The sequence below is a fragment of the Patagioenas fasciata genome, chromosome Z, assembly GCF_037038585.1.
Source record: "Patagioenas fasciata isolate bPatFas1 chromosome Z, bPatFas1.hap1, whole genome shotgun sequence".
In the NCBI taxonomy this organism is placed as follows: domain Eukaryota; kingdom Metazoa; phylum Chordata; class Aves; order Columbiformes; family Columbidae; genus Patagioenas; species Patagioenas fasciata.
In genome coordinates, this window is record NC_092560.1 from 58,497,203 (window position 1) to 58,517,973 (window position 20,771).

General features: G+C 35.5%; 1 protein-coding gene across 2 annotated transcripts in view; it reads right to left on the reverse strand.

The window, feature by feature from the left end:
- The window catches only part of MTREX (Mtr4 exosome RNA helicase), a 46,176-nt gene that overhangs the window by 16,139 nt on the left and 9,266 nt on the right, over nucleotides 1–20,771 (reverse strand). For both annotated transcript variants that reach the window (XM_071802043.1, XM_065860382.2), the window contains exons 10-16: nucleotides 20,145–20,247; nucleotides 19,877–20,008; nucleotides 18,633–18,712; nucleotides 17,111–17,221; nucleotides 15,932–16,033; nucleotides 14,365–14,490; nucleotides 1,445–1,595 (exon numbers count right to left, since the gene is read on the reverse strand). In XM_071802043.1, coding sequence (XP_071658144.1) covers nucleotides 1,445–1,595; nucleotides 14,365–14,490; nucleotides 15,932–16,033; nucleotides 17,111–17,221; nucleotides 18,633–18,712; nucleotides 19,877–20,008; nucleotides 20,145–20,247 — 805 coding nt within the window. The remainder of the gene's footprint in view (nucleotides 1–1,444; nucleotides 1,596–14,364; nucleotides 14,491–15,931; nucleotides 16,034–17,110; nucleotides 17,222–18,632; nucleotides 18,713–19,876; nucleotides 20,009–20,144; nucleotides 20,248–20,771) is intronic.

A 20,771-nucleotide genomic window follows, 5' to 3' on the forward strand; every position in this document is an offset into this window, starting at 1 on the left:
GGAGAGTATTCACTGCCTACAAGCACCCTTCTACCTCCTCTGATGAAAATAAAATTGCTTAAAGACATTTTCTAGCAGGACATCTTCCAACACGAGCAGAATTGTTAGAAGATGTTCCTTCTAACCTGTTTTAGACTGATTTCATTAGTTGGAAACCAAGCATTTTTGTTTTACACCCTAATTAGGCAAATCAGTTTTTATTATAATCAACATGCTTCACCTCTCACACTGGTAACACCACTAGCAGACATAAACAAAGGACACATTATAAAGATCTCTTTTTCCTCCCTACCACTTCATTCTCTTGTAGGCTATTTGAATGCATATGGGTGACTCAGAAATTCCACTTCACTGAGAATTGAGAGACAGCTCAGGGAAGTGCTCCCATTTTTAGCTGCCACTTTTTAAAGAAAAAAGCTCGCAATCCATATTCACGGCATAATTTCTCCCTTGATGTAAACAACCATTTCTCTCCTTTGTGTTTTTAATGGCAGCTGAAGCGACTACAAAATTCTAATGCCCAGTATGGTGCCTAAACAAAAAGTGTTCAAGAAATAGGAAAAAATCTCTCATGCTCTATTTCTCTATTTAAATAGCAACACCAGAATGCCAGAATGAAGATCTAGACGTGCCAATTGGAACAGGAAAGTTTTCAGGAAATACATAATATATTTGACTACTACTGTCTTAAATACTGCAACTGCAAACTACCAAACTCTGCAAAAAGGGACGGAACCCACACTGCCGCATGTCTATCAAAGCTACATGCAAACACACACTGTCTCTCTTAATATTAAATTAACAGATAAACTGCTCATTCATCAGTGGCAAAGGAAGAAGCTGCCCCTTGTGTTCTTAAGATTCTTCTGGGTTAGGTTGTGAAAGAGGCCTCGCTCTCAAACACTGGCTGAAATCTTTGGAAACTGACTTTTGGCTCATGAAAAAACGCTATTTAAAGATCATGGCTCAAATTTAGCTACTCAGTGGAGCGCAAGTGATGTCTCAATCCTTTTGGAATTCTGCTTTGTATTTTAATTAAGCATTTTTTTCTATTCTACCCTGAATGCAGTGTGCCTGAGTTATTTTTAGAAATTTTAAGGAGATATTAAAATGATGGGTTTTTTTAGCTAAGTTCTGCATATCAAAAAGGAATAAAATTCTGCAGCTCTAACAAGCAGCAAGAAATTTTAGATTGTTTTCACCTGTCCTACATTTTAGCAATGTGACAATGATTCTTGTCTGACTCAGAAAGGAAAGCTCTCTACACAAAATAGGTCATACCTGAAACTCTAACACCAAATGGCGCAGTGGGATCTGTTGGCAGAGAAGACAAGAACTGCACAGGCATAAACTCTTTCAAGCATAGTGAAATCTAACTATCCGGTCTCACAGTGCAGCATCTTCTATAGTGACTCTCATGAGTGCGACACAGAGTAATACTTACTTTCTACTATCTCTGGAATAGTTCTGTAATGTTGGAACTGATAGAAGGATTTTTCTAACATGTATTCAGGGTTAATTTCCTCTACTCGAAGCAAGTTTAATACCATGTTGTACGTCAGGTGGAATGCACTGTTTAAAGGATCAGCTGAACCCTGAAAAAGAACCAAGAATGCTGTCCAGTTAAAAAAATATTAATTGCAGCATATAAGAACACACCAAATAAAGCATGATGCAGTGTTTTATATGAGGAGCTGCTTAGACAGTTAGTATAACTTGTCCTGAATTTAGATTACATGTCTCATCAAATCCTAAGCAGTTTTATTATGCTGAACATCAAACAGTATTCATATGTCTCATCATATCTATAGTTATACTACAACATTATAAATTAGATTTGAATGGAAAGTGCAGATGAAAAACTTAGATGTTCCTTATAGCTGATGATTTGGACTACGTTATTTTAACTTTAAAATAATAGTTAACTATTTAAAGCAATCCATTATTTTACCACTCTGGAAAAACTTACTTGCACACCTTTTTCTCTTAAGATTTACCAATCACACTGGCATCTTGGAAATTCTTTTCAAAAACAGACAGTCTACAACTTCTTCAACTTAAGTGAAGTCTCATTATAAAATTAATTTACTTTGCAGGTTGCCTAAGAGAGGTTGTGGACTCACGGAGATACACAAAAGCCATCTGGACGTGGTCCTGGGCAGCCTGCTCCAGGTGACCCTGTTTGAGCAGCTGGCCTGGACAAGATGACGTCCAGCCATCTCCTACAACCTCAACCACTCTGGCAATCTGTGAAGTTTGATTTTTTTTTTTTTTTTTTTTTTTACAAGGTGGTATTTACAAGTATTTTGAATAGCTGAAGACGAAAGGATGCTGGGAAAGTATTGTGGAGAAATATATCATTATTTTCTTTCCCCATTCTTATTTTCTAAGAACATCTACTACTTTCCTCTGTCAAAAAAGGGTACTTTGGCCTGATTCACCATGGCTGTTATAATGTACTTACCCAAGAGGAAGACCTCATTATCATAAGAAGAGCAAACACTTAATTGATATACATTAAAACCAGCTGTTCAAAGAACACACAGAACAGTTAAACACTGTCCAAGCATGATCCAGAAGACCTCAACATTACAGCCTCCCCAAGCAAAGGGCCAACTTCAGAAATTGCCTCTAACTGAAGTGTCTGCAAAAAAGGCCATCCTGATAAACCAAATAAGAATTTGATGCAACTAGATCACAGAGATGCAAAACTTCTGAAGTAAGAAACTTTCCAACTGCGGTGCATAACCTTTCATCTATAATAGCACTGGTATTAAAGGAACAGGTGCCTGACTCTTCTTCAGAATGGATCCAAAGGAAATCCAGGAGTTACAAAACAGAAAACTACCATTTCTGTGCAACGAAAGGAGTGGAAACCACAATCAATAGATGGCTGGATAGAATGCAGCAGGACAGCAGCACAGACAGACTTTTTATAAAACCAAGTTAGATCTCACAGATCTTTTAGAGCTCTTTCAAGGTGTTAAAACAAGCACATGGATTATCATACTTGACTCCTAAAATGCTTATAACAACACACTTCCTACCCCCACAAAAAGTAATTTTGTCTTTAAGGAATTTAAAAAAAAAAAATCAAACTCTTGTGAATTACTAAATGACAGAACTGTGTAATTTGGTATTTTTTCAAAAGAAAATTTCCCAGTGGAGATTGAAAAAGGTCTGGACTTACAAGAAATCTGCAAAGAGCATAGATAAACAGCAAGGTCTGCTAAAAATACTACTAGATCACTCCAGACATCAGGAAGAAAATGGCAAGTGAAATTTAAGCTGAAAGTGTATTGTAAGATCATGAAATGCAACAGTTTGCAACTGCTCATTAAAGAGTGACCTATATGGCAAATAAAAGAAATTGACTAAACAAGTATTGTTATTTCAACAAGGCCTATGAGTAAATTCAGTTATGATTAAACATTTTAAATTAATAACAACTAAAATGGATAACAAGAAAATGAGGAAGTTTCAAGACATATTTTTCATGCAACTACCTGACTGCTGAAAGTTCAACATATTCTGCCAGACATTTTAGAAGCTCAGAGAAGACTGACACTGGGAAACACACTCCTCTGCAATTTCTTTTAAGCTCAAGATTTGCTTTACCTAAAACCAATTATACTGTATCCTCTTGCAACTCATTTCTTTACCTTTTGCTATACGGTAAGTTATCTAGCAGAGATACTCGCTCATTATCCATAACAAAAAAGCATAGGCTATTAAAAAAACAACTGATGATTAATTTCTATGTGCAAATGCCAAGAATCAGATCAAGTGCTCTCCTAGATCAAGCTAAGTCTAATGGATTTCAAATGACATTATCACAATATACATATTTTTCTTTCCATTTTAAACGTACAGTCAGGAATTCTGAAACTATATCCATTGATGCACTGACATCAGATTTAGTAAGAGACAGTCTGAATCTAAGACTCCTTCACATGTAGGAGATATATGAATATTGTAATCCCATTTGCTTTACATGAGATATAGAGTCTTACGAGATTACCTTACAAATGCCAGCTGTTACAGAGAAGCCTTCAGCATATTTATACTAAGAAAGTGCCAAGATGAATACATGTAAAACAAGCTTAAGATAAATCAAATAGCCTAATGTTTTGCTTTCCATGGCCAGAGACTCATTCAGTCATATCAGCTTATATCTGTGAGTGGATCATAAATACACATGCAGGTTTTCACCTGAAGTGATGCATCACAGACCAGAAATACTTCTTATACTAGATCATTAAACATGTATTTAAAATAACCCTTTCAGTTCTGAAATTACACAAATGGGTTTCTGCTAACAGAAATGTGTCAATAAGAAGGACATAAACAGCTGAGCTGCAGTGTGTGGACAAAAGCTCAAGTTTCTACAGATGCCTCTGGTCTGATACACCAAACAAAGAGAACAGAATTTCTGTTGTTGATGCTAACCAATGTATAACACAGCTTTTTCCTTAGACCTGATAAAAGCATTATGTACCCAAGCTCTTGTCTGTTTTTCTAAATATATCAGTTATTCTAGGAAAGATAAATCACCGTTCCCTAAAAAGCTTGCTTCTCTACGACAGAGAACACCATTTAAAGAATGGCATTTACTAAAGAACAGCACAGCAATTATGCCAGTGTCAGCTAATGGTGGGTCAGATTCCTTCCTACCGCAACGTCAACTGCTGCAGCCAGGCATCAACTAAAGCAGCTGGAATACACCCACCAGCACAGCCACAGAACAGTGGAGAGCAAGCAAAATGCTGCCAGGACCACTCGGATCACACTGTGAACCCCACTTTCCATTCCTGACAATGTTACATGGCATTAAGGCATAACCTTTCAAGCACACATTTAAGTTATCAGCTGTTTGAAAGACTAAAATAGTGTCACACTGTAACTTAAATGCTCTCATAAAGTGAGAAAACAATGAATCTTATATAATTATAATACATACACATAGCACACCAAGAAACACCAGACAATTCCTGTAGATTCACTTTAAAGATTGCTTTAAAATCAGCACAGTTCAACTGTGAAGGAGTGATTTAGAAAACAAACTAAAACCCCAGCTATTTCAAAGATTATCTATAGCAGACTTATTTGAAAGGCAGCATTTGAGCTACTTGCCAATGTGGCAATTTTTATTTTAAACATATGATCAACATTTTACAATTTGAAAATAAGATCATTCTGTTAGGCCAAAGCAGCTAAAATACAGATCCTGTTTTGGCAAAAGATGTGAATTGTTCCTGTTCCTTCATCTCACAAACTCAGCTTTCTCCAGGTTTCAGAAATTCCCGTTTTCTCAGTTTTGTTCTCTGGGCAATACTACATTTGTAATCAAAAGTTCTGACAAACTTATTTTTTTCTGAAAACTGGAAATATTACTTGTCCAAATTAAATATAACTATAGTAGCTTTACTGTACTACACCTTCAGCACAATGAACCAATTCTGTAGGGTGCATTAGTCCCTACTGACTATCCCAGACAATTAACAGACTCTATACTAAGTACACACAAAACATAAGAAGACAATCAGCCTCTTCTGGCAAATTATAAAGATTGGCATGATCACTGAAGAGGCAATTAGTGGTTACCTAAAGACACATGTCAGATACATATAATGGAGGGAGGGAAGAACATGAGGGGAGGCAAGACAGAAGATATTACTGACAGAAAAATTGAAAAGGTGGGCCTTTCCTGGCTTGCTCTTGATGAGCATACAGTGTTCCAACATCCTGGATCTTGATTGCTGCTAAGATATAATAAGAGGTAAATCAGTTTAACCTGTGTTTTCTCCATGATGGTTCGCTGTTCTTGCAATCTCCCTGCTCAAGCCCTGTGCCACCAACTCCCAGATTGACTACTTTTCTTTCTTACTTCCTTAACAATATTGTGAAGCATACACATGACATTTAGCTTACTCTCTACCACAGATCCTCCTGTCACAATTAATCAATCTTCAACAAGCTAGGGTACACAATCATCTGCCTCAAGTTCTTTCAGTCTCTTAGGAAGCCTCTTCCTTGTCTCTAAGAGAAAAAGCTCCATATTACCAAAGAGAACAACCATCACTAACTCATGCAGAACATCAGGCAAAAAGCCTAACTGATGAGAGCTGCAGCAAAAGCTGATAAGAAAGACTGCCTTGAACAGGCATCAAGAAATCACTTTCAAACACACACTGAGTACATGACTTTATTATTGAAATATCACCCCAGTTCTCTGGCCTCTTTCCTTCAAGTAATCCTCATCCCCACCCCTTTAAAGAGGCTAGTTCCCGCACCCCAAATATTCAACAGACAGTAGCAACAGATTCATTTCTGAATATTTTTAAAGAAATAAAACTATTTTGCAAGCTTTTTTATCTCTCTGGATGAGAACTGCCTGGATACAGGAGAATAGTCTAAACTAAAGTTCTCAGTAATTAACAACCTACTTTGTGGGCTTGCAACAAATTTACTTCCTGAGAAATTTTAAGGTGCTACCTTATCAGTAGCACCCTTTAAAGTTTTCAAAGATTCGGGTTGCAAAGAAATTATCAGTTCAAGCTAATAACCTTAAAAATCAAGAGCATGACCATAAACAATTACCTACAGAAATAATTTATTGATGAACTATCTAAATATTATAGCTGTTATACATTGCCCTGTGTAACTGTCAACAATTTCCAAGCAGAGTCTCTTCTTAAGACAATCAAATCATCCAACAGGACATTCAGCACTTCCTAGTCCTACCATTTCTTGCCCACATAATCTAGGAAGATAGAAAGATTGGGGAGGAGGAAGATTAGTGTCTGGAATTTATATTCATAGGGTTTTTCCACATTTTTCTATTACTGGAAGCCTTGTCTAACCAGAGGTGTGAGAGCTGACACTGCTGTATTATAACATGTAGTGTTGAGCAAAACATACATTTGGTAAGGGTTACTCTCTCTGTTCTCTCTTATAGTGGGAGAAAAATATTTACATTTTCAAAACTGTTCCCATGCAGAGAGAGGCACAAATTCTGCATGTAACCTTCTTCTCTCCAGACTCTGATGGAAAACATGTACAAAGCTTTCACACAGAACATAAAATGGCAAATAGTCCCTGAAACTAACTCACAGGGACAGTTCGAGCTGACAAAGATGAAAGAGTCAACTTGCAAAGCAACAATAAAAGTATCTTTCATAATGACACAAATCGGATACACTACAGGACATATTTTATGCCATTTGATCCACTGACAGTTTTATTTGCTTATCACTGTCTCCAGAAATAAACTGAATAATAGGTTTCCAAAAGAAAACAAAGAACCATCTTACAAAAAGAGCAAAGAACAGAACACATTGATGATATTTTTTCCCTCATAAACAGGAAATAAGTACACTTAGATGTCTGTGACAGTCACCATTACAAATTTCTATTAAAAACCTCATTAAATAAAAATGCAAGTGACTGCTTGATACATCTGTAAGACACAGACACACCTTTAGTGATAGACTAATTAACAGCACACATTTTTCCACATATCAATTACATAGTTACAACATTAATAATTAGATCTCAGAAATATCAAAAAAGACTCTGCAGTTACACTGATAACAGGCCTATCCTGAGCTGTATTAGCATGACTGCAAAACAAACAAAAACCCTCCAGCAGGGTTATTTTTAATAGACAATGGTAAGCAGCTATTTTAAGCACAAATTTATTACTACTCTGGCTCACTGCTTTTCCCCCGAAACTGTTGCATCGACATAAACAGAAGCCATGGTGGGTGGCAAATGACCACTTTAGCAGTCTTCGCTGATGAAAATACCTCAGGCTTGGGTTCCACGAATACTCCAGTTCTAATAAGAGACTTAAAAGGAAAAAAATGTATCTCAGTTTCTCTCGCATGCAACTATCACCGTCTGAAGTTAGCTGCAAATGACCGAACTTTTCAGTCATTTACCCTCTCTAATACAGCAGCTCCTACCATCATAACTGTCCTCAGTTTTACCTCAAGCTGGTAACTCTAAATTCTGTTCTTCTCCCAAAAACCCTCCACACCTGTATCGACACATCCAAATTTTAAAAAGCAATATATAAACTCTCAATCAGATATTTAAAACTACAAATATCTTACACAACAACAAAACTACACTTTAACTTAAAAATTTGAAAATTAGCCCTCCTCCAACCAGGAGGAGGTTCTGTGCATAGCTACGCAAATTGCTCTGCACAGGACACAAATGGATAGCAGGGGAGAAAAGGTAATTTAATGTGTTGGACACCATACTGTGCAATGATTCTTTTGTATCTGAACTAGCCTGGTAACGCTATAACTGCATTTGTATAATACATTTGAAAGAATAATTTTGTTCCTTCGAAGTTGGATGAACTCAAAGAAAGATGAAATAGAAAAAAACAAATGGTATTCGTATCTGCACTCAGAACCCAGCTGAGACTCTCAACACTCACTGGTTTTAGATTCGCTACTACAAGTACCAGTCAGTAATGTGACAATTTACAATTTCAGTAAATATGCAGTACATTTTAACTTAAAGGAAATGTGTGCCCTAGCAAAGATTATGCACTTCTACAAAAAGTTGACATAGAAATAAATCTTAAAAAGGAACTTTATCTTCTCTTCATCTAACACCTCTTTTTTTAAAGAATAATAAGGCAAAGAAAAAAAACTAGCTTAATCACTCAAAACACATTTACATTTGTAGTGATGAGTTTACCAAAGTAAAAGAAAATTTCCCCAAAATCTGTCCGTTGGGCAGGAAACTGCTTTCCACAGACTGACACAGTAAAACTGCAAGTAAATTGTGCTATTAACAAGCAGCAACCATAATTAACAAATAATACCAGTTGGTTTAGTCCTACTGGTTCTGGAAAAGATTGAGGTGAAGTTCAAGAGTGACTAACCATTTTACATGCCATCTGATAAGCCTCATATTCCCCTATTTTGGTTGTAAATGTTCAAGAAGAGGAACTATTTTCTGTTCTCTTTTACCTGCTGGCTCGCACAATTACCTACAAAACTGCGACGCTGTTCATTTAATTATCTGTTTCCCTCAAAACTGCAGAATTCTCTCCATGATTTCATGCTAAAATCTTGTTGACTTTAAGCAGATTTTAAATGAAGGTTAGAAGTTAAGTGCCTTTGAATTGAAGCCTGGAAAATTTCTGCAGTGCAAGTTTCACAAGAACAAGAAAAGTTTGGCAGTTTACAATAAAAATAAACAATTCACATTAAAATTATCTATATTTTGATAAAGTATCCAAAACGTATGTTTCACTGAGATTCTCCTCTATGCCACAACTTTAGATTAGAAAGGACATTATACTGTCCTCAAAACCACTAGTGGTTTGAGTAAGCTTTGAGTTAAACAAAAGCCCAATAGTATAACTAAGTTAGCATGTTAAGATGGTGTTTGTAGAGACTGAATTCTGGTGAAGACAGTCTCACTAGAAGACTTCACCAGCTGTTTTGTGCCTAGTCCCAAACAGGAAGGTTAAATGGAAAGCTGTTACTACTCACTGAATGAACTGAAATACCCGTTTGCTTCTCTAGAAATATCTTTAAAGCGTTTGGGGACAAATGGAAAATCTACACACAGTACAGTTTTAAAAGGAGTGGACCACCAGCGGATGATGGAGAATCTTTTTCATCAAAGTGAAGTATTAAGCTGTATTTATTCCATACCAATTTCAACACAGGCCACCAAATTTTGCACAAGAAAACATCATTCATAGACACTGTATCAGGATATCCTCTTGCCAAAGAAGTTTGTGCTACGGCTTTGCCAACTGACGCACTGAACAACTGCTTCGCTCCAGCCTGCATCTGATGGTACCTTGAGACCATCAGCAGCTCCCTGTCCTTGCCTTCTGCAGCAGCCATGCACAGCTAACAACACCCACTTCTTTAACAGACAGTGCTAAGTGTTTCATTTGCAAAAAGGACCTCTGTTGATGCTCTACTCCTCTGCTTCTTGCCTTATCATACAGTAAAAATTCAGTACAGTTTCAAGAGCAAAACAAGAACTCAGTGTAACAATAAATCTTATCACATGACAAAAAAAAATTCCCTTCAGTGGAAGGGTTTTCTGTATATTAGTCAAAGGAAGGAATCTGAACCAAAACACACTAGCAATTTCAAGAGTGTGTTGCTAATGTATATGCATATTTTAAAGAGTAACATAGACGTAACAACAGTTTTGGACTGTCCTAAATTCACCTAACAACAAAAAAAAAGAGCCCCCAAACACCCAACCAATCAAAAAAAATCCATACTTTTATCTTAGGTAATATTTTAAGTTTTACTATTTTTCAACCCAATTCAAGTGCACACACAGCCATATTTATTTTAAAACACAGAAAAAAAACAATACAGAGGCAGAATCATCGCCTATCAGTCAATATCAGACAAGTCACAAGAAGGAATCTCACATTATGTGAACTTTTTCTGCATAAAATGCTATTTATTTCCTACATGCTGTGTTTTTTTTTTTTCCAAATTCTGATTTATGCCAGTTTTTTATATTATTACATAACTATGGCATTTCTCATGACCTGGGCAAGACTCTTAGTTGCTTGTTACACTTTCTGTGTTACAAATCCACACAAAATTATACTGGTCCCCAAGGCTTATTAACTCCTTTTGCACACAGGTACTAACTTGCAGGAATTTTATCAGACAGCTCCTGCTCCAGAAACTTCCTCTTCTAGCAACTGAAGCTTCTCATCACCTCCTGACCATTTCCAATCTTACATTTATTCCTGCTCAGCATAAATTATTCATTTTTATGTAAATATTGCTTTTCATCCTAAATACAATTTTCTTTGTACTTGGGAGTCTGAAAGGAAGAGCCATATGTGATCCTTAGCAGATGATTAAAACAAATTATCTAACGATGCTGCCTCAATTATAAGGGAACGATGATGTGCTCTTTCAAAATTAAGAAACTTTCCAACAACTACATGGTGGTCGTAAATCAGAGCTGTCCAAACAGGCAAGAAGCTAAAGAGAAAAGTATTATAAACTGCCTGAATTGCTATCCTGTTCATTTGCCTAGTACGTAACAATAAAACAACCTAAGAGTCAAAATACAAAAAGACCAGATGGATTTCTAATAGCAACACAGAAGCCAAATAAGCACAGTACTTCCAACTCTATAAATGAAGGTCCTGCCAAGGAGCCAGATGTAACTAGTGGAATATCTCCTACAGCTTGGCATTGGGGCACTTTAAGTTCCATATGCAAATGACAAGGAAAACATAATACTGTGTATTTTATCTGGCTAGCTGAGTGTTTTCTTTCAATTTTTCAGTCCATCTAACTTCTCTTGTGAAAGAATAAGCAGATGCAAAGAACTGATACACTCAAATTCTAGGCTCAAAAACCTTCTTACATTAGCACACTGTCATTATACAATCATACATTTACATAACACAATTAGCTTTTTTGTCTTTTAGAGATGCAACAGATTACCACTCTTCAGTAACTCAGTTATCTCTCTAGGAATGCATGCTTATAGCATGGCCAAATTCCAACTAGAGAGATGCTGCTCTGGTTTCAAAAACCATCTAATGTCAAGGGGAAGCTTTCCACTTCCTACCTAAACTAACACAATGCAGCAAAAGATTTGAACTAAGGAAACAAAAAAGTATTTCCCATCAAATATTTCTTAGTATTATGCAAACATAAAACTATAAGGTACTGTCTTCAGAAAGCTACCCAACAGTATTGTAAGCATTTAGTTTTTATGTATTTATTTGTGCAAGTCACCAGTTCACTAAATATTCAGTGGTCAAATAAATGCTGAGGATAAATGAAAAAACCTAGTTACACTGCAGAAGACAAATTTAAGTCACCGAGTTGACGAATTATTTACAAATATCCATGTTAAGATCTTCACCTAAGATTTGAACTTAAAATTCATGTTTGCAGTACAGTACATAATGTCGCAATGAACAGCGCCACAGCCAAACAGCACAGCTGCAGCAAGACTGTGGTACCGAAACATACTCAAAGCTCTCTTAGTAAGATAAACACTGTCAGTCAATAAGTGAAACCTAATTCAGACACACTTAATGAAGAATACAAAATGTGAATACTTAAGAAATGTTAGTTTGTATACATTCTTGGCCTGTTTCAACATGGAATTTCCTCTAAGTGCTTTGTATTTAAAAAGGAAAATAAGTGTGTTTTATGTTATACTGCTCGACACACAGAAGATTACTTTTATTGCCTTTTCAGCAATTGGGTGAAGAGTTACAGAAATTACAGAAGCATCAGTACTTTGTTATAGCCCCTTATGATCTTTTTGAAAGAAATCTTAAAGTCAATCCTTGCTCACAAGTGAAGGAGTGTGAAAAATTAATAAAATACATGGATTTATTTTGACCAGTGGAGAAGAACCAAGAGACATAGAAAGCAAAAAAAGTTGTCACTCTTTTTCCCTTTTGGTTCCTTATAACGCAATAGGAAAAAAAAAAATCAAAGTGCTTCTAATTTCAGTAAAGGAAATATTCCTTATTATTGCCATAAAATCTAGACAAAAAAGAGAGATAGCGGCAAAAAATGTAAGTGATCTACTATTTCTTCATCTTAATCCATGCAGACTGCATTCTGAAGTTCTCCAACTACTGAACTTACAAACTTGAAAAAACCAGCTTTGGAATGGTTTGGTTTATAGCATAATCTCATAAAGTCTGAAGATAAATAACTGAAACACCAATTTTTCTTAAGCTACAATTATTTCAAATAAATTAACTTTGAAGGATATTCTACAGATTACAAGTACACAAAATTAATGTTATTTATAATTAGCGATTTTTCTTCTCTCTTTTTGTATCTCCCGCTGTTCAGTTTTTCAGCTACAGAAGAATAAAGGTATAAAGCCTTTATAATTAAGTATGCCACAAAAGTACATTTCAATGTAGTCTTAAAAACTCACAAAAATCCAGTTAAAATACTCAGTCTTCAAGCATCTCAGAGATGTACACATGCATCAACTATGCATGTAAACAAATAAATATACGTCAAATCCACTGAGAAAACACAAATCCAATGAAGACTAAGAAATACATTCAAAATGTACTGCTACCATACATGAAGGAGTTCCAATATTTTTAAAATTTCTTATTTTCCTATTTTCGGGTTAGTTAGCCAAAATGTAATATTCAACTAAGCTCTGACTTTAGGAAGGTAAATACTACCTGTGTGTAATGGTGATCTAATGTAAATATTTATTATGAATTAACAGGTAGCACTGACAGAGCAAATACACAACAAAGAATCCACATCTGCATAAGCTAACAGGAACCACATACATATGGTTACCTTTGTTCTTCATTTGGCTGAACAAAACAAAGAAATACTTGCATCTGGTTTTTTTTGGCAAAAAATAAATTATTTTTATTGAGATATCCTGATGCTGACTTAGGATGATTCTCACAATTTATACAAACTCTAATAATACTGCAAGTGCTCTTTCATTAATAACACAAATGACCTGCTATTTGTAACAAGGCTACAAGCTCCCGCATAGCGTGCAGAGGAACTCCCTAAGATTTCAAATTTTAATATGTGTGCACGATTAACATAAGCAGCCTAAGACAGGCAAAAAACACAACTGAATATTATGCTTTATTATGGCAATTTTTGCAATAGAATTTACATAGAAGTCGAATGAGTGCAATGATTCACACTCAAATTACGGAGCAAAAGGGTATTATAATCTGTAACAACTTCCACTGCAGTTTGGGGAAGCCCTATAATCTAATGCCCCTCTCAACCACAAAAGTGTGGGTTTTTTTCAACCTCTCAATTTGCAAATCTCAGCATTTCCTACAAGCACTATTGATTTCTCTATAATTAATTTTAGCTCACTGACAGTCATCTCACTCTTCTTATTTAACATATGTACCTAGTTTTTTAGGAGTATTTTGTCCAGTTTGTTTGCTACACTGAAAAGCTCATTAGCAAAGTTTTATTTCACCACAGAATCAAACCTTTAATAATTCTTGTTTAAGTTCAGCAATATCCTTGAACTGACACTGGTCAGCAAGGAACAAACAGAATACTGCAGTAGTAATGACATCACTAGAAAATAGGATATAATTCTACTACCTCTACTGCCTGAGATCCCTTCTATATAGATAAGGATGATACTAGGTTTCCAATGTTTTTTCACAATAGAAACTCCTGCTTTAATGAAAATGCAATGAAAGCCCATGCTCCTTTTAGGAGTTATCTCCTACCTACATGAGCTACATACTTTTTGTTCTAGGTGTCTAATTTTACATGTTACATTATTCAAATGAGACAAACCATAGTTGAGAGGATTAAAAAAAAAAAATGTTAACCTCTGTCCTACCTTCAAAAGCTGCTTGCCAATTGTTGGACTCATCTTTTCATCCACCATAAGAATTACTATTCCTCTGTCATCCATACCTCGGCGGCCTGCACGACCTGACATTTGAATGTATTCACCTGAGGATATCTAGGATAAAACAAGAAAAAGAAAAAAAATTATCAAACATCAGAAAAATAGCAAGAACATATAAAGTGATGTTTTACAATTATACAGTAGATGACCACAATATATAAAAATTAGCAAAAGAGTTATCCAAGATGTGAACTTTTCATAGCTTGAATTCATTACCCATAAATGATCACTAAGCTAATAAAATATAATTTCATGACTATGAATAATGTATATCAGCAGCGTAAGTAATGGCGTATCATCTTAATGAGCACAAAAACACATTTTTCCAATGTCTTATGTGATGGAAGGTCACTGGGCATGCTAGAGATTATTAAAATATAACACACTTTCAACATACGATAATGCATCTTCACCATCCTTCAAATAATGTATCGTACCATCCAAATTATTCAAATGTAATACTGAAATACTAACATACCAAGCAAGAACAGCATTTCTATGCCTACCAACTGAAACTGAAGACATTATAAGGAACTGAGACATGGACAAGAGCCACCTATAACTGGTTCCATATGAGACAGTGAGTTAAAAACAGGGGTTTTGTCATTTGTGGAACCTGCATTTCTAACAACTTCCTGAGTTTCACTTTAAGTCAGATCTCAAAAACTACTCAAGGAAACTGTGCTGAACCATTTTAAAAACAAGAGTTCCACACATATGATAGCTCAAAGGTAGCTAATTCTCACACGTCATAAAGGACAAGCAATCAGACTGAATGAATCATGAAACTGAACAGCCCAAACTAAGACTGAAGAGATGTTTACTTCATAATGCACATGGTAAGTCAGTTCTCTCGTTTACTACAATTTTCACAACTCTGAAAGATGAACAATAACATTAATTTACAGTTTTCCTGTAAAGACTTGTACACCTTTATTATTATTTACACATGAATCACATACCTGGCTTTAACATTTAAAACTTTCAAATATTTATTTCACAGCTGTTTATGAAACCGTCTTTCCCTCCGCACATCTCAGTCTTTCTGTGGGCTACCCAAAATACTCTGCTATAATAGATCAATACTCTCCTGAGGTAAATTATCTCTGTCAAAACCTAAGTTTACTGATTGTTATGATACAGTACTGAGCCCACTTGTTCTCCACATTCCTCTGAGACAAAAGAAAATAGTTGAGTCTCACAGTTTTGGACAAGTTCTGCAGAAGTCTTAGCCTAATCCAATGTCCACTGCCAATCTGTGTTTGATGCTGTTCTGCTGTATCCATTAAAATAATTAATTTCATGCCTAATCTGAGGTATCTTGTCTTCAGGAATTTGTACACTGATTATAAATGGATCAGTGAACAAGGAAATATTCTTGAAAGAAAAAAATATTTTCTACTACATTGAAGTTTATACATCAAGAGAATATTTAATCCTAATAAGGTTTATACAATGCAATTAAGTTACTCTACAGAGCCTGTTTTTCACTTACCCATCGGAAATCTTTTCCATCAAATTTACTGGCACTTGTAAATAGCACAGTCCTGGCTGGCATATTAATTCCCATAGCAAAAGTCTCTGTTGCAAATAAGGCCTAAATAAACAGACTGAAGTTTAGCAAGCTAAAACAAAGGCTCTTAAGCAACTGTGCAAATAGTCAGATATTGCTACACAAAACTTCTTCAGATTTTACTACTTATGTACAGTCAGCATAGGAATATATGCGCATTCAGTATTTGAAAACTGGACAAAACCCATTCTTTCCCCCTTCCCTTATTTCCCTGAGAAAAGATGAAAACTAGTTAGATGGGACCATGTGAAAGATCCTAAAATAAAACACAAGGGAGTGCAAATTATATTAATGAAAAATAATAGTTAATTTCGACATTTGAAGTTTCCAAGAAGAAAACAGTAGTTAGCTACCCAAAAAAAAACATAACTTACATTTAAGGTTAGATTTTTCTGAATGTACATCCCTTAGAGCAACCAACAAACAGCTTGATAAACGTTTACTGTCATTTATAGGAGCAAAATGTATCATAATGCGGTTGAAGAAAATGTTAAAGTTAGACAACTAAGTTTAAATATTTTAGAATAATAGGTAGTATACTTAAAAGTAGAGCTGCAATTGTGCACTAAGACAGCTAAGGCAAAATATTAAAGACTACAAACATTTCCTTAAAGACAGAAAAAAAAAGAAAACAAACCCAGCTTCAAGAATTGGTTTTTTTTCAGATAAAGATGGAGGCATTTATGCAAATATTTATATTTCTCAAGAAAAGGGACTTGCAGCCAATTACACCAATTAGCCTGTGCCACTGGAACAGCTACCAGCTTCCAGAGGTGCTGTGTGCATTTGTAGAACCCCATACGAAGACCCACAGAATGGGGTACCTCTTTTTAAAATTACCTATTTACTGGTCCATATAATGTTCAAAAAAATTTTTGTAAGTACTAACACTCAGGCTTCCTGCATAGAGTTACACTCAAACCACAAAGCAATTTTTAGTTTGGAATGTGCTATGAATCTTCCACCTTTTTCAGTCAAGGAGCAGATCTCCACTATAACACTAGTGTACTTCTGAGCTAAGACATACTTCTCAGTTCCTCGGAGTTACTGGCTCTGTATTCACAATAGAGAAAAACCTACATACGGACATGAAATATATACCTTTATTAGGCCCTCAGAGAAAAGAATTTCTATGGTCTCTTTTAAGATAGGAAGCAGACCGCCATGATGGATACCAATTCCTCGCTTCAGAAGAGGAAGTACATGCTCAACCTGGAAAGAAACATATAAAGACCAGTAAGCAAATGTTAATATTTGTTACTAAAAGAGAAGACCTGTATGGAAAACCTCAACATTGCCCCTAGTGTTAACGTATTTCACTATTTTTTTGTTTTTAAATACAACAAATATCCCTTAAATATTATTTTCGGGTTAGAATTAGGAATAATATGAGGGGTAAAGCCACAGGCCAATCTTTTCAGCAGATTAGTCTTACATTGGGTTAGGCCGACTGCAAAGCTATGCCCTAATCTGCACATGCAGTTAGTATTTAAATTTCCTCTATTGAAAAAAAATGCCTCATTTAAAATCATTTTTAGGAAAAGTGATCCTAGTATGCATAAGATGTTTTGTTTCAGTTTTAGTTGCAGTCATTCAACTTATTGATACATGCTGTAAAACAGTGACAAAGCACCTATGAGAGCAATACAAAGAAATTCAGGCTGAAAATGACTGAATTCACCTCTTAAATTCTAAAAGCATTATGCTTCAAACAAACACCTAGATAAATTTAGCTTTGTCTCTGCTTTTTTTTCTTTGAAAACAAAGACTCTCATTAACAATCTATTAACACTTAGTTACTACCTCAGAACTTATTCTGATAGTATGCTTTCAAGATACCACTGTACACAGAGAGCAAAACAGATTACTTGGATATAATGCCACTGTTACAAGCTTACAAAAAAACCCAGCAAATAAGACCTTATATATTGTATTCCTATTTTCCATTTTTCTCAAGTTCACAAAAAAAAAGGTATGTGGAATCCAAAACAAGTAGGCATGGACAAAAATTAATAGGGCTGTTTTTCTCAAGAAGAAACTGCCATAACTACAAGATCACTACATTAAGAAATGATGGGCACAAACAAATAAAGGAAAGAGGGGGGCAGAAAGAAATGAGTTTTAGTGTTTGTTACAAAAGTACTGAATCCTATAATAGTCTGTCCATTTAGGAGCTTGTATCTTCCCCATAGTAAACACGGTAACTATGCTCAGTCGTCATACAATAAACTAGAATGCTGATACATCAGTGCAACTTTTTGAAAGGCTCAGCAGTTAATACCTGATAAAGTCCATGCTGCACTCTCATTTGAACTACTTACAGACAGTTTTAATCCAGATAGATCTCCTTATAAGCCCTTATGTTTACTTAAAAACATAATCAGAAGAGAAGTCAAACCCATGGTTATTTTTGGCATATGTCATTTGCTGGAATCACAAAGGGAAGGAATCCTAATCACTCAGCCATATTTCACAATAACAAGAAGCAACACGAGAGAGATTAAAACTCAGAAAGATGAATGAGAATATACAGTTTATGATTTGTGTACCCACTACTAAGACCCACCGCCTCAAAAGCTGCACGAAACAGGAGAGGAGCTACCCCTATTCAATCTCCACTCACCTGAGGAAGCTTTTTGTCTTCATCTGACAGACAATCAATTGCATTATTGAACACTTCTTCAACCATCTTTTTTTCTTCATCTAAGAAGGCAATTTGTAAGTTATTACAAAATCTAGGAGGATAATACCATATGTAAATAAAATGTTACCACATTCTATTATTTACAAAAGTTTACAATAAAAATAGCGTGGAAGACTGTAAAGTCTATACAAAACCACCCACACGGGGTCAGACAACCAAGACTTGAATTACGAGCCTGAAGAAGCCTAACAGGAATCAGAAGTAGATGTCAGGGAAAAGGAAAACAGAAAAAAAACTGGCAGAGTAATCCAAACTTCAGCTATTTCCAACCTTGTGATTTCTCAGTTTTTTGTACTTTCTGTCTACTTTAATAAACCTCTCCCTGCTTCTGTTCTACCTACTAATCCCTGTCAGCATGGACAGAGGGGCTCTTCCTGTTCTCCATTTCTCAAAATCCTCAAAGTTTACACCCTTTGTACTAGAGTAGTACAAATATCAATAACATCTATTCAAAGGTATAACTGAAATAACTAAAAATGCACCTCTGCACTTGTGCATATACTTACATTATCTGACAGAAATTATTGCATTGTTTTGCAACACTGAACCAGAACGCACAAAGACTGAAGAAAGCAAGCAAGCAAAAACCCTGAACAGTACACAGACATGAAATGATACGTTGATTCACAATAAATTCCTGATTTTTGTTACCATTCCGAGAAGCTATGAACTTACTTTCCAAACTTCATCTTATGATAAAATTTTAAAAAATCTTCTTTGTTTACCTTTTGGGTTTTAATCTGAGAAGAAAAGGGAGGAAGCAAAGAAAGAAAACTGCACAGACTACTTGAGAAAGATCAGCCTAGTGGCTTGTTATACACTTGTTTTGACTTTGAGAGAATAGCGATTTTTCTTACGGACGAAATGTGGAAATTTTGGAAGAAGTATTTGTTTTGATCAGTCTTCTCCCATTATAGATACTCTTGTGCTGTTATTACAGTGAACAGCATTTTGGAGAAAAAGAAAGCTAAAAATACATAAACACTTCAATATTGTGACGGCCAAGTACTCTTTGTGCACCTATAGTTTCCTACCAAAAATAGCCTGATGTACTGGCACAGTAAAAAGTAATGCATATTTTTCATTTGTTTTTACATCTAGCCAGAGTGACTTTTCACACCAAACTACAATTGTGAAAAAAACTATGTTTAATTTATCTGTACCTGTATTGAAATCTAACTTTGTCATCTGAAGTGCATAGGCTTCACAGTCTTTCTTACTGAAGCTGAAAATAATCACAGGTTGGAAATTCCTTTCCATGATCATCTTCACAATCTTAAAAACATTTGATGGACCTGCAAAGAGATTATGTTCTTTTAAATGTAATTTTAGGAAAAAAAAGTATCTTATGGAATAACTGAGACACAAGCACAACTTGCATATAATTTTGCTGTATTACACAAGTTACCTTAGAATGGGATTCAAACTCACCTTTCGTTCCTCCTTTCCTGCCTTTCTGATCCCCTTTTGCCAAGTCACCTGCATCTCTAAGCACTTGCATTGCTGTATTAAAATTATCTTCTCTGAAATCTCCCTAGACACAAAACAAAACATTTGTAAGCTATTACTTCTTAAATATCCAACTTAAAAATTGTTCTTGCTTTGCGTAGCCAGTACCATTACCCCATATTTGGAGGCAGAAGGACAAAAACAATGCATAAGCTGGCAAGTGAGTTTACTAGGTCAGTAGCACAGCTCAGAATTACATTGGTCTCTCTCAAGTTATTGCTCATTGTTCTATTCACCAGACCATCAACCACACAAGACCTGTCTAATGACACAATGACTTGACTTTAAGAAATGTCTACAGGAAACTACACTGTCCAATGAAGACCTAGCTTCAAGTGCAGTACAACTGTTTATGGCATTGGCTACTGCTGTGCAAGCCAATGATGAATTTTAAACCAGTCATTACTTCAAAATCACCTCAAGACAGAAAGGTACTTTGCCCGCTCAACCAAAGTAAAATTTAAACGTCACTACATTTTCTTTTGAGTGAGAAATAGTACGCGAAACATCATCTACTTCGCAAATTTACAAAAAGCAGCACGCACTTTG